The sequence below is a fragment of the Acomys russatus genome, chromosome 32, assembly GCF_903995435.1.
Source record: "Acomys russatus chromosome 32, mAcoRus1.1, whole genome shotgun sequence".
Taxonomy (NCBI): Eukaryota; Metazoa; Chordata; class Mammalia; order Rodentia; family Muridae; genus Acomys; species Acomys russatus.
The window spans coordinates 4715491-4730447 of NC_067168.1; the positions used below are offsets into that span (position 1 = coordinate 4715491).

The following is a 14957-nucleotide window of genomic DNA, read 5'->3' on the forward strand; positions in this document are numbered from 1 at the left end:
ATTTAATGTAAGCACTTTTATTAATAAAAAAATGAGACCAAGCAAGAGGAAAATATCTGACCATCAATTACAAATGTGTCTTTAACTCTAGCATGGTATCCTTGGATTATTAATTTTTTTTTTTGAGACAGAGTTTCTTTGTGTAGCCTTGGCTGTCCTAGACTCACTTTGTAGACCAGGATGGCCTTGAACTCACAACGATCCGCCTGCGTCTGTCTCCCGAGTGCTGGGATTAAAGGCGTGCACCACCACACCCGGCTGGATTATTAAATATTTATGTTTGTGTATGACTATAGACAATGCAGCCTTAAGATGATGACCTATGAATGCTGACATGACTGTATGCATTTGTAAAGTATATACTCATTAACTGGTAAATAGGTAAATATATCTTCCCACCACTACTACACTGATGATGAACCAGACCAAAGTAGCAGTATAGAAAACACATAGAAAATAGCAATTTAAGTTTGTCTTTATTATTATAGAATTTTATAATTAATCAACATTATTGTAGCAAACATTAACTTTTCTCAGCCAAGTAGTTGCTTTACATATTTATGGATATTAAGACACCAAACTAAAAATAATATTTAACACTATCTAAATTATAAATTAATACTCTCTAAATCATTTTTATTTTTATAATAAGCCATTTAACCAAATGTTTCATGTTAATGATTTGATTCGTGACTGGACGCTAAATAAGAATACACAAATAACAAATACGTTCAACATTCCCATTAGCACTTTAACTTTATCAACTTAATGAAAAACCGTAAAATTGTTGAGAAAATGCACACACTGTGATGAGCCATATTATGAGAGACGGTGTGTTTATGGTGCTCAAGCAAAAATGTCACCTTTTAGATGATGCCCTTTCCCTTAACAGGAAATGTTAGCAACTAGTTATGACACCACTCCAAGCATTTATTCAAGGGGTAACAATTGAGATGTAATATCAATAAATTAATAAAATATATTCTAAAAAAGAAAATACAAAAAAGAAAATAAAAACAGATTTGTGACCATTATACATTATGCTATATTAATTAATGTACCGGGCATTGTTGTGTACAATGACCCATATAATGTATATTATCAAATTTACCTTAAATTGTATTATTGACAAATGTAATTTTTCTTTGTTTGACTACAAAGACTTGCAGGTGATAGTGAGCTATAGCTCACTAAATGACAACACCTTCAGCTATTTTGTTGGCTGAGGAATCCCTTTTTTTACTTGATATCCTATAGAAAACAATAAGAGAAAAATTAGTACACCAGTGACAACTCTTTGTGTGTGTGCATGCTTATATCTGAGAACGAAGCCTTTGCTGAGGCATCGAGGTAACAAAGTTTCTGAATGTAAAGTTTCAAGCGTGGAATAGTCTAAGTCTTTCTAAGGACTCTCACATATTTTTCCTATGGTCTCCAGACAATCTTCTTTAATGGCCTAGTTCCAAGTAGGCAAGTTTTAAACTATGTGTTTCTTGAAAACTTAATTTAGGACAGAGTGTATTAATTTAGTACGACTATTTAAAACATGTGTGGAACTCTTCATATTAGGTAAAGGCAAGTATCTACGGTGTTTAGACTGGCTGTCTGGTAAACGTGACTGAAATCTGTTAGGAGGATTCTTTAATTCTAGGCTGGGGGTAAAGGAGATTTTGTTGTTTGTAATGCATATTTTATTGTTTTGTTCACTATACCTTTGGCTTTGGCACTATTTAAATTCTGGGTCTTATATAACAATAAAATTTAATTTTCCTTAGTAATATGAATAGTTTACCTTAAATATATGCATTATAATTGAGTCTATGACTCAATGGTAGAACTTTTGTCTAGCATGCAGCAGGCTGCTTAATATAAATCGCCAGTGGCACAAAAAACAAAAACAAATCAGTATTTATGTATGTGTATATATACATACATATATATATATATATATTAGAGTAAATTCAAGATTTTGTGTATAATAATAACAATACTCTTTCTGTCCTCTAGAGAAAAATGCATTTTGCTCAGGCCAAAGGAAAAAAAAAAAAAAAAAAAAAAAAAAAAAAAAAAAAGAGGTGAAATTATGGCTACTTCATGGGGAACTCCAACACATTGTTTTGTCTATCTGTGGTGTAGTTTTACACATAAAGCCTTGTAAGCCCGTTTGGCCAATGTCAACTTTGTATGACATGTGTAGATAAAAAGTAAAGGTCAAGAGCCATCTATGTATGGGTTTTCTTGGGATAGCAAACTGTGTTCCTTCAAAATAGTATGCTTGTCGTGAAATAGCGAGGCAAACAGAATAATTAGAGGTGCTTCCAAATAATCTAAGCCATATAAAGAAAAGCCAATCAACTGCACATTTTTTCTTAGAAATTGATTGTAATTTTTTGGACTTCAAAAAAATATTGGAGCCCATATAATATATTTTTAGACAATGCTTGAGGACTTGAAGAAGCCAGTTTGTTTTTGTACCGGTTTTGGTAGATGTCAAATTAAATGTTTAGAAAATGTTAAAGACTTAGAAGGGTTGATGTCAAGAATCAGATACATTTTTAAACCTTTGTTTCACTTAAAAGTAAGTGAATTTGAGTGACCTTAGGCAAAGCATTCAGCATGGCCCTTTGCTGTATCTCCGTTTACATCCTAACTTCAGTTTTTTTCTTTTTCCTTTCTCTTTTTAAATAATATCTGCCTGGTTGTCAAGTTCTAATTAGATTTCTTAACTTGCTTTGGGGCAGCACTATGTGTACATGTGCTATGCAGTTGATGGAGCAAACTTTCATTTGCAGTCAAATGTCAAAGAGAAACACATATAAAGATATATGATGCCGAAATTAAACATATATCTGAATAAATATAAGATGAACGCGCAAATGAAAATGATCCTTTATATTAGGTTGTCTTTTTAAATTAGAAGTAGGTTATCAATTTTTCAATACTAAATATGTTAAAAATATTTTAAAATCAATATTTAAAATGACATATTTTGGCAAGGAGAGCAGCTAAGGTAAGGAAAAGGATTTGCAAAGAAAACACTAATATCAGATGGTAGAACTCTTTTTATAGGCATGACTTGAGGCTTCCTTGAATATATATTTCATAAAAATACATTAAAACGTGAACAAACCTTACCAAGATATAAGAAGCTACAGTGATGACTATGTCCTCAGGTAAATGTATCTGAATTATTCAATATGTGACTTATATGATTCGATCAGTTTTCTAAATGATATGAACTGGAAACAGTACAGTTCAGTCTGTTGTAGGAAAACCCAGGTAAAAGCTGATAAACACTTTAATTGGAAGGAACCCATATGCACCTGTAAATGCAGCAGAAAGCCAATCCCCTGTGGTCACCTTCCCCTCACAGAGAAGACTGACAACGTTTCCACAGGCCTGTCCCACACGAAGTATATTTAAAACATCCATTCCAAGGTCCTGATTTTGTCCCTCCTGAGTTACGTTCACTTACCTCAGCTTGAGTATCACCAAGAGAAAAATCCCCATGGTAACCACCATGCACACGACAGCATAGATTAGATCTCCTGGGAAGAAAAGGGTGTTGTTTTTATTTCCTAATGAGGGGATGAGATGAGAGACAGTCCTAAACCTTTCTAGCTCCTTCTGAACTCTTGCTGGCTGGGTCACACTTAGCCGTTCTGGCCCAAACTCCTCTCTAAGTTGACTGATTCAAACTGGCTTCTCTTGGCTTCGGACTGAACTGCCCTGTGGGGCCTCAAACTAATTCTGGCAATTTGTTCTAATCTTCTGGATCCTTCTAATTCTCTGGCTCATTCAGTTTTCACCTGGGCCGAGCTTGTTCCTTCTGCAACCTATCTCTGTAAAACTGTCCTGGTAATCAACTCTTGGTAAAAACAAAAGAAAACAAAGGCAAACAACTCTCCCTTTGCTGATCCTAAGCAGCCTCTCTTTTCATGATAATTAGGCACATCCTATCTGTGACTCATTCTGTCAAATCTCTCTCTGATTTCTCACTTTGTCTTCCCCTCAATTAGATGTCACTTTCAAACAAGGCTGTTTCCTTCTGTAAACTAATCTTACCTTCATTGTTTGGGATTAAAAGTATGTACTAAGGACACGCCTGTACTCTGTCGATATCATACTGTAATCAGAGTGTGTCTAAATTCCAGCCGGGTCACGCGACCTCGAGGGTCTTTGGATGTGATCCCTTGCCTGAGCAGCCACGTTGCTGGATTAAAATGCCTCCACAGAGAAGATTAGAAATTCACTGGGCAATGCTAACAGGTATCAGGGAAAGCCCATGAGGCTCCATCCCTACATAAAGAACTATAGGAAACCAGGAAATTCTGAGACCAAGAGAAATGTTTATCCTCAAGGAAGTGGATTGGTTATCCAATACCAAATGGCCAGTACTGAGAACATACATACAAGTAACTTACAGACTGAGAAGGTTATATTAGTAATAGGCATATATACTTACATGTATGCAATACTTAATGAATAAAAAGGCCATGAATTTGAAAGAGAGAAAGGAAAAGCATATGGGAAGTCTTGGAAGAAAGAAAAGGGGAGATGATCTGATTATACCACGATTTAAAAAACTAAAATATTTTTTCAAGTTTTGAATTTTGGATTTTTAGAGACAGTAAGCATTATTTTCATAGAGAATTTTTAACTGACCGTTGAAAGGAGAATTGAATCCAGTCAGAGCAATTTCCTTTGAATGCGTTCTTTTATATGAGGAAATGTCCTTGACGTTAGGACTTGGATAATCTGAAAGAAAACAATAAAAAAATGAATTGAAGCATTTGAAATTATACCTTAGCTTTATCAAATTGCCATGATTTTTTTCACATTATATTAAACGACAGCGATCTGATTCTATGGCAGCGTTTTCTTTAAGTCCAGTGATTTATATGGAAGTGGGAATGTCAGAACATGAAGCTTGTCCCTGCCGTGTTGAATCAGCTAACTACACTATGGAAATCTTTCCCCACAAACCATGGTTAGAAGAAAGACCCCACTTTGTCAGCTGACTCACCAAACCTCGCACATGGAGGAGACAGAGAGAAGACAGTAATTTAAGGCTTCCCATTTGAATACTGAAAAAGATTTCTTCTTTACACAAGTGATTATTTTAATGTGTTTTAAAGATAACATGTTTTCCAAAGAGCCACGGATAAATGGCTTCCTGCAAAGGAAAGTCTCTGAACATGCCGGTGGCCCACTCTGCTTAGACCGGAAACCTGACTGCTTTAGTTCCACTGCCGTATTTCCTGTGCACTCTCATCATTCTCCCTCCCCACTTCACCAGTCTGAAGACCTTCAGTTCCTGCTGGTGAGCCTGGCCTTCGTCGTCCTGAAGGGCTACTGTTGCTTTTCTGGAGACTTGAGTCTTCTTGGACATCTCTGAGAATATAGCCCTAGGTGCTACTTGACTCACTACTCTGAAAGGCACGCTTCTTTGTCGCAAGGTCAAAAGTATATATTTTTTTCTATGGTATATATTATTTTCACTGGCTTTTCCCTTTTAAGAAGATAGAATTCTGGTGGATTATTTGATCTATTATAGCTGATTAATCCCACACAGTATCAACTTATTTAAACAGAAATAAGAATACAAAACAAAATAGCACACCAACAAATTTGTCTTGTGACTCAGATCAGTGTAGGAACATTTAAGAAATGGCGGATGGGACTGGAGAGATGGCTCAGCGGTTAAGAGCACTGACTGTTCTTCCAGAGGCCATGAGTTCAATTCCCAGCAACCACATGGTGGCTCACAACCATCTATAATGTGATCTGATACTCTCCTCTGACCTACAGATATACATGCAAGCAGAGTTCTGTATACAAACTAATAAATAAATAAATAAATCTTAAAAAAAAAAAAGAAAGAAATGGCGGATGAAAGAAAGCCTCCACACAGGAAAGATAGAAAGGCTATCTTCTATTACACATTGTTTCAGTCATTTTGGAATGTAAAAATATAGCTATGAATAAATCTTAATTAAAAAAAAAAACAATATTAAAGTTCACCAAGACTGGGAAATTTGTACACAATGACAACCCAATTGCAAGGCTTTCAGAGGGAAGGAAAATGAGATGTAATACTAAAGGTTGCAGCCAGCCTTTTTTTCCATGCGGCTTGTCGCCAGGCATATACATTCTACACTACTAATTATCAGGGCATTGGAAAATTCAGTAACAGAAGTTTCTCAGTGCATCAGAAAGAAGTGCAAACAACAACAACAACAAAAAAACAACAACAACAAATGGAAACAGTGATTTGGTGTTACAAGCTTATTTACAGGAACTCCCACCCCTAATGCATTTGAAGCATTTTTTAGTCCATACTCTTTTTCATCCCCAGGTCTTAGCAATTGAAAAAAATACATCTCATCATAATCCAAAATTAACAGGTATACAAGCAGGGCATTTTTGTGTCTATGAAACAAATTCTGTTATTTGTGTTATTACGCAGTCATTCATACTAATGGTCCTTGAGGGGAAAAATTAATTTTGGTCAAGTTGATCATACAGGCTTTTAGTAAATTAAGAGATAATGCAATTATATTTAATACACAGTAATATGAAAACAAATGATTCTTTTTAAATGTTATGGCATTTTGGTCATTTTAGGCACATTCAGGTTGCAAATATCTATGCACATTGGCTGATTAATTATCCAAATGATATGAATTTCCTTCCTTGCCATTAAAGTGTCAAGAATCAAGTATCAAGGGTTTTGTACAAGGTGGTACACTGAAATTATATTTTTCAAGACTACTTAAATCTAGCCTGACATTTTCCCGTTGTTTTCCACTATAGGCTCTGCCTTCTATTTCTATGTCTAAATGCCAGAGTGGTATAAAATTCAGTACTAAAGAATGGTTTTTAGTAAATTGCAGAATGTCCAGCTGTCTTCTTTTATATTTTTGCATACCATACAAATATAGGCAATGTCACACTAAATTTAGATTTCTTTGCCATAAACTAATTTATTTCATTGTATTTTTGTCACAGTAAATGATGCAACCATCCAATATAATTCAGAAAATCTGGAAAGAATCCTTTTGTATCCTCTTTCTCTATTATATGCCACTAGTAATGATTTTTATCACAATACGTTTCTAAATTTTATTCTCAATTCTATCTACTAAATAAAAAAATCAGAAACACATTGATCAACATTCCCAACATGGTCGATTTATCTTCCTATTTCTGGTCTTCCTTGCCTGTAATCAACAGGAAACAGGAAAGGGAATGATGCATTTCAAAACCAAAGCAAAAAGTTCCTTTGAGGACATTTTATAAACTTAAGTTTAAAGCCAGGAACTCTGAATTGTCTAGCATCTCCTACACGCACACTGGATTTTTCGGTACACAGCTCACCATTTTCTATTTTATTCTATTCTTCTCTTCTTTCCCTCCTTTCCTTTCTTTCTTTCTGCTTTGTTTGTCAAAAGCCTGGCATTTATTGCTGGATCACCGGAAGGTTTGCTCATGTCTCTTTGTAAAGCAGCCTTCTCTTTCAAGTGGCCCCTCACAGGGCAGCTTCGCCAAGATCTTCTTGATCCATTTTACTGAAGTTCATCTGTTTCATAAATCTGGTTTTGTTGTGTTTAACTGTCTTCCATGTCACACTAAGTCTGTTTGCCTTTACAGATCAAGAAAATGTAAAGTGCCAGAAGAAAGTGATTGAAAAACTTCTGTTCTAAGACAAATCATGTGCAGTTCTATGAAGCAAGTGTTTCTCTCTCTCTCTCTCTCTCTCTCTCTCTCTCTCTCTCTCTCTCTCTCTCTCTCTCTCTCTCTGTGTGTGTGTGTGTACATGCAATGAACCGAAACACATTAGTTAAAATTAAAATTCTCTCGCCTCTAGCGATGGACAAAGAGACATCTCGTTGGTGGTGTTGGTCATGAGTCAGGGGCAGAGCAGATGGCAGTCCTAGCTCGCTGCTTGGCTTGGTGAACAAGACTGTTTTGTTTTTGTTTTTGTTTTGTTTTTTGCCAAGGGCACATTTTAAAAAAATCAAATCAAACCAAATCAAATTAAATCAAGCAGCTCAGTGTGGGCAGAGAAAGACAGAGAGACCTGCTGTCCACCAAGGCACAGGTGCATGTCGGGAAAGAAGCCCGAAGACCTGCCTCCTGCCTCATGCCATGGGTGGGCCATAGACGCGTAGTGTCCCGCCCACTGCCACACTGTGCAGCAACGGGGCGGGGGGGGGGGGGGGAAGATAGAGACCCGCTGACTGCCATGCTACACAGCTGCAGGGGTCAGTGACAATATCTGTGCTTCATATTAGCACCAGAGAACACGAGGACATCCCTGGTTGGGGCAGTTGCCAAGAACCACGTGGATATCCAGGGGCTGTGCACCTGCAACAACACTGGGTAGGGCAGGGTGTCGGGTAAAGCAGCACAGTGGAGCTGACTTTGGTGGCTGAGGTGTAGGTGAGCCAGTCCCAAGGGCGTGAGTGCGGGAGAACTGACCCTACCACTTGTCGTCACGGGGTGGCATGGGTGCAGAAGTGATGCCCTTCCCAGTCTTGCCCCCTCACCAGTCTGGAGAGCTGGCCCTAGAGTCATAAGAGGTGGCGAGCGGTCCCTGCCCCTCACCGGCTGCAGCACTTGGGAGAGTGGGTCCCACACCTTGGCTGGGCAGCACAGTAGAGCTGGTCCTGTTAGCGGGGTGAGAGTGAGTTCAACCCAAGGGCATGAGAGCTAGAGAGCCGACCCTACTTGCTGCTGAGGGTGGTCTGGAGAGCTAGCCCTGGTGATGTGGATAAAGGAAAGAGAGGCTGTGCACTCACCAACTCAACTACCAATCAAACCTAGATCCAGGGCTTTGAGTTGGCTCATCCCACAACCTCTATCAACTGCAAATGGTTGGGATGTGTGAAAGGACCAGTCATGCTGATGAAAAACTCCAGGATCTCCATGACACAGGACAATGACAGAATAACCTGGAGGAGTCCCACTGAGGATCCAATATTGATGGTGTCACAAAAGCCAGAGGTCTTGAACATTTGCAGGTGAAGATGTGTGAACAGTGGGGCACACCCAGTGTGGGACACTCTGTGACGTGCTGCGGCTTCCATTGAAGAGATGTTGTCTATGCTTTGGTTTTTGTTTGTTTGTTCATTTGTTTTTTATTTGGCCGGGGGAAGTTATCAGAGCAAAGGGCAGATATGAGAGGATGAGAAGTGCAGGACTGGGGTACATGGTGTGAAACTCACAAAGAATCAATAAAAAGTTTTAAAAATTAAAGTTCTCAGGGTGGTTTATTATGAAATCCATGGATAAAACCTTGGAAGCATGGGTCTATGTTACTGGTAGACTATATATACCTATAGCAGTGAGTATAGGATATTCATTGAGGATTCTTTTATCTTAACCAGTCATCAGAGAGCAGGGATTTATCACACTACAATGCTCTGTGTCCATGAACGTTAACATTAACTTAAAATCTTTTTGCTTACTAAATACACATATGCATAAACACCTGCCACATGATTGCTTCTGCTCTTAGCTACTTTTGTACATGACTGTATTCTCTCTGTCCGTGGAGCCAAGCAAATTCATCTAATTCCACGCTATGATTCCTGTATTATAGTAAACTATGGTATACAAGAAGAGATTTTAAAATAGCATTTTGACAGATTTGTTGGTATCCAAACTGTCCTCTAGGTTTGTGTAAGAAATTTAGGATTTGTTATTACTTTGAGCTTAGAGAACCAATTACAAGGTGAACGATCAAGTGTGATAACACATAGCACAGAAGCAATAATTAACTCAAAAATGGTGTCACAGTTCAGTCAGCAAAGCTTCCTGTGCAATCATGAGACCTGTGTTCAAACCCCAACACATATAAAAAGTCATTGTGTTCCCAGTGCTGGGAGGCAGAATGAGAACATGACTGTAATGTGCATGCTAGCCATCTTTAGTGAGTCTGTGAGTCTCAGATCCCAGAGGCAGGCTTGTCTCAAAATTATTGTATGAAAAAAATAATAAAAAGAAATACTTAAAAAAATCCAAGGTGTGATGGCTGAGATTGATGGATTTCCACAGGTATATACCTTTTCATCCACACACATGACAGTTCATATACAAACACACATTTAAACACAATTAAAACTAGAATATTGCAGCTATCATCTGTGTCACACGCAAGGGGATTCTGTTCGAAGCATGTCAATTACATGCTAAATTATATTATGTTGAGGGTTTTCTCAGGGCTCTGAAGCTTTACATTTCATCAAAGACACGAGGCACGATATGGTATATTATAAAATGCAATGCCTTATTCTTTCTAATAACACAACATATAGAAGAAATTTAACTTTCTAAGTATAGTAAATAAAATATGTGCACTGATTAAAAAGATACAAATATGTTAGAGTCTAATATTTCTTATAATATGTAAACAGAAAAACATGTGTGGTAAGTGTGAGCAATAACTTGTGCAATCAAGATATCCCTTATGGACTTGACATCCTTTGCTTAGGAATCCATTTTACTTCATGTGGTGTGTGTGTGTGTGTGTGTGTGTGTGTGTGTGTGTGTGTGTGTGTGTGTGTGAATGAGAGCACCACCTTGTAAAGCCAGTTCTCTCCATCCAATCTTATGTGTGTTACAAGGATCAAACTCAGGTCACCAGGCTGAAGCAGCAAGCTCTTTTATGTGCCGAGCCACGTGGCTGGCCATCAAAGAGTAGCTGAGAACTTGAAAGAAAGGCAAAAGAGCGTCAGCATTTATGTCAAAGTGTGGTTGTACTGAGAGGCCCCCGATCCCTTTAGGTAAGTCATTTTATCTTAACATGCTGGACTTTGATCACTTAAAGTCCCCAACCTAAGTCACTTGCATGCTCCTGCCCACTCACAGGGTGTACAGTCCGCTGACCTCTACCACAAGGATCGGGAAAAGCCTTCGCGCGCGTGCATCGCCAACTTTTCAGCTGGGGAAAATAAGTGCATCAAGTTTGGAGAATGAGAAATATGGACAGTCAGCTTTCAGATACATTTCCACGGGTTCCTTTCTAGAATAAGTTTAACTGTGATTGTAAAGGGCACTTTATATCAACATAAGCACTGAAGTTTTAGCAGAAAAAAAAATTCCTAATCAGTTAGAACCACGTTGCGGTTGCTCACAGATACCTAAGGTTGCATCACAAGATATTATCTGCTTTGTAAGCATATATTTTCTGATGTCACTTTTCATAGCATATATTTTCTGATATAGTCTGTCACTTTTCATAAGCCTACAAAGATACAATGATAATTATGGATACAAATGAGTCACAGCACTGTAGACAGCAGAGTTAGAAGACGCGGGTAACAGCACAGGGAGAGGCCAGCCACCGGTGTCTTGCCGTGGGCTTAAGACCTCCTTCTAACTTGCTAAATGTTTGGCTTGGACTGATTTTTGTTTTGCTTTTAAGTCTTCTTTTCTACTTTATCATTCTACTAAGGTAAGGTAATGCTTTTTAAGGTAATGATGAAGATTAAACAAGGCACAGCTGGTAAATAAAGCAGAAGCCATGGTTTTGTCTTTTTTTTTTTTTTTTTAAAGACAAGTACATTTTGATAATAGTTACAGTTTGGCATTAATTATGGAATATTTACACACGAGCACTCATATGTCCCTCTCACTTTGATTTTCTATTTCAAAAGTGAATCAGACATAAGATGGTGGGTATTTACAAGCATGAAAATCTCTGCAGATACTCACAGGACAGTCAGACTAGAAAATCCTGACAAGATGTGGTCAGAGAAGCAAAAGAGAGCAATCATACCAGGTGGATGTGGGGACTCTGCAGCCTCCTGCCCCGACATGAAGAACTACAGACGTTGGTGACTGCTGAGCGCTGAGGAATCAGTCTGCTTCAGGGACAAGGCCCCATAGGCGAGCAAATCCTAAGTGGCCAGCCCTAACCTAAATACATATAATATGAGGAACACTAAATAAAATCATCAAGTTGTATTTGTAAGTGTATATAATAATAATAATAATAATAATAATAATAATAATAATAATAATAATGAATAAGAAGCAAGGAATTTGATGGTTTGATGAGAAAGGTTATGAGTAGAGTTGGAAGAAGGGAGAAGAGGGGGAATGACATGCATACAGCGCTCAAATATGAATGTCACAAAAATAAAACATTAAAAAGAGAAATTGCTGTAAGCCATATAAGCGTCTCACGATGATAAGTTAGTGAAGTTGAAATTTTTAATAAGAGAGAGGGGATAAGGGGAGGGACAGTGAAAGAAAAGGTCTGGGTTCATGTTTGATAGATACAGGAGTTTTTAAAAAAACCTATAATTGCTAGAGAAATACATTGAGACATGGAGGCCGTAACAGCTAACCCAGCACTGAATCTGTAGGAGATGGTGCTCTGTTCAAAGTTCTTTTCAGTTACCTATCTTGCAATATTGAAGAAACAAAAACAATTAAAAGAAATTATATGTCCATTGTAGGATAGACATGCTGGAATGGAATAGTGAGAGAAACTGACTGGATCAAAGCAGGCATGGGGAAGTGTTGGGAGTGGCTATTAACGCTGTAGACATATGTTTTGTGTACATTTTCAAGGTAATAACTACCATATGTAGCTTAAACAAAATACCACTGTAAGGTTTAGGCTGCCCGTCATGCTAGAAAGAGACTGAAGATGAAGGAGCCGAATCATGGTGACCTCGTAACACCACCAGAAAAATCTTCATCTGCGGAAGCCCATAACACAACACAGTGGACCACAGTGCAGCCACTTGTTCCTTGGAAACAAGCCCTGTTAACCAATTTATGTGACCTCCCACTTGTCATGGTGCCTTGCCTCCCAACCAAAGTAGATACCATTGGAAACTAATGAACTCTAGGGCCTCCCTTATGTAAATGAGCTGTTTCGAAAGTCCTTATCACATTCCTCTGGGGAGTCTCTATCCACTAAGCTCAGGTGCTGACGCAACAATAGAACATAAGCCCAACTTTTATAAATTTAAAGAATATTGTTGGTGGGAGAAAATTTAGGCAGCCTTGGTGGTAACCCAAAACAAAAACAACCAAACAAGGAAATAACCCCTTTCACCCTAAGTAGAGGGAGTAGAAAGGGACGAGATGAAGAGAAGGTGTCTGTATCAGAGAGACACACTGTTGAGACATCGCTAAGAGCCTGCACAGGTCATGAAGCAAACCTGTATCATCCTACCTCGTTTTTTACTAGCCATTTTACGTAGTTTGAAAGCTGATTGGCTGAGAGTTAACGGACAAGAAGAATAAAAGCTGTGAAAGAAGAATAAAAGTGCTTTGACAGCTTCCAAGGCAGCCAAGCGGTTTTTGAATATTCTTGCAATGTTCTTGATGTGGTAAGGATTTTAATGGGTATATGAAAAGGACTGCAACAGAAAATTTGGAAAACCTGATACTAACGGAAGATAAACTATTTGACATTACCAGTGAATTTAGTGAAGCTTTACTTGTTGCTTACTGGCCTCATCAAAGAGGCTTAATTTGTCTAGTACCAAACATCCTGCCTGTAGAAGCTCCTCATTTGAGATAATATCCCAGAGTGTAGGTGCCAGAGCAGTAAGTATTAAATGCCCACATGTGGTGTTTTATGGGAAGAATCTGATGCTATTCTGTTGCTGTCTCATGAATACTTGGCTTTTAAGCCTGGAATACACACGCTCATAATAAATGGCATTTATGACTTCACATACACAATCCTGATGCACAGAAAGTATAGAGGAACGATTGCTTATTTTATTCAGGCTTGGCATGAACTCCATCCCCAATTATAGGCAATGAAGGGACTGGATGAAGCCAATGAAAGCATAGGCTGGAAAATGGAAAAAGATAGCACAATGCCTTCACATAATCGTGTTATTGTTCAAATTGTAACAATATTGTTTTGTTTTTTTCTTTATTTCTTTCCATGATCTTAAATGTTTCTGTCTTCTATAGTGATGCCAAAATGTGAGCTGTCTCACTCATCAGTGGCAACTCTTTAATCTTTCTTTTTTGGCATAAGCACACAGCCAAGGTAGTCATGGATGATTCATGCATCATTTCATGCTTGGTGGCAGACTTTTCCTTCTCCCCTAAAAACACCTAAACCTTTAAGAGCAGAGTTGGGGAAAAAAGTGAAGGTTGGAGACAGATGTTCTCCTGTTGTTTCTGTTGAGGGTTTGTATACTTCAGTATTTCCAGATTTGAGCTGTGTGAAACATTTTCTGCAAAATAAGAAGCCTGGCCAAATTCACTGGGTTTCAGATCTGCAGACAAAATTTGAACCAGCTGGATTTTATTGGTAACGTTTGTGTGCAAGAAAGCTTCATGGTGAAAATAAAGCCAGTATTTCCCCCAAACTATAGTCGACGCGTCTTTGGGCTGTCCCTTCAATCTGTCTTCTCCTGAGAGAATTTTGAATTTTGAAAGGACTTCAGATAACATGTGCCAGATAATTCCTTACAGTATCTGTTTGGACTACTAGCCAACAAAGATAGATGGTACACACAAAGACGCTGCCTCTCTCGGTCAAAATGCAGAGGTAAGAAGCTGTGGTTCTGCTCAACCTGAATTCTAGTTGCTCAGAGCATGACTTCTATGTACATGCTTTCAAAAGCAACAGCCAAAAGGCATGCTCACACTGACTTAAATCCACAAACATATACAGCAAAACCTGGCAACGGTGCAGATAATGGCAAACTTACTGGGCTAGCAGAGGGCAATGTTCTACCTCACATTCTAAGTACATTTATGTGGAAATTACTTGGTTTGTTATAAAAAAAAAAACCATATGCAACACAGGTTTAAACATATAGTAGAAGCAAACAAGCATGCTCTATTATGAGAGAGGGCAAAATATTTGTAATGATTTTCAGAATTTTAAAAGCAAAGCAGTGGAAGGCAATCTTAACTAGAAGAGACTCCCTTTACTTCAAATTTCAGTTCAAGTTACCTGAAAG

At 38.1% G+C, this 14957-nt stretch overlaps 1 protein-coding gene across 1 annotated transcript in view; it reads right to left on the bottom strand.

The window, feature by feature from the left end:
* Positions 1-1190: 1190 nt before the first annotated feature.
* Gfral (GDNF family receptor alpha like) overlaps positions 1191-14957 on the bottom strand; it is a 45806-nt gene continuing 32039 nt past the window's right edge. Inside the window, exons 7-9 of the mRNA XM_051140682.1 lie at positions 4666-4758; positions 3476-3548; positions 1191-1251 (exon numbers count right to left, since the gene is read on the bottom strand). Coding sequence (XP_050996639.1) covers positions 1191-1251; positions 3476-3548; positions 4666-4758 — 227 coding nt within the window. The remainder of the gene's footprint in view (positions 1252-3475; positions 3549-4665; positions 4759-14957) is intronic.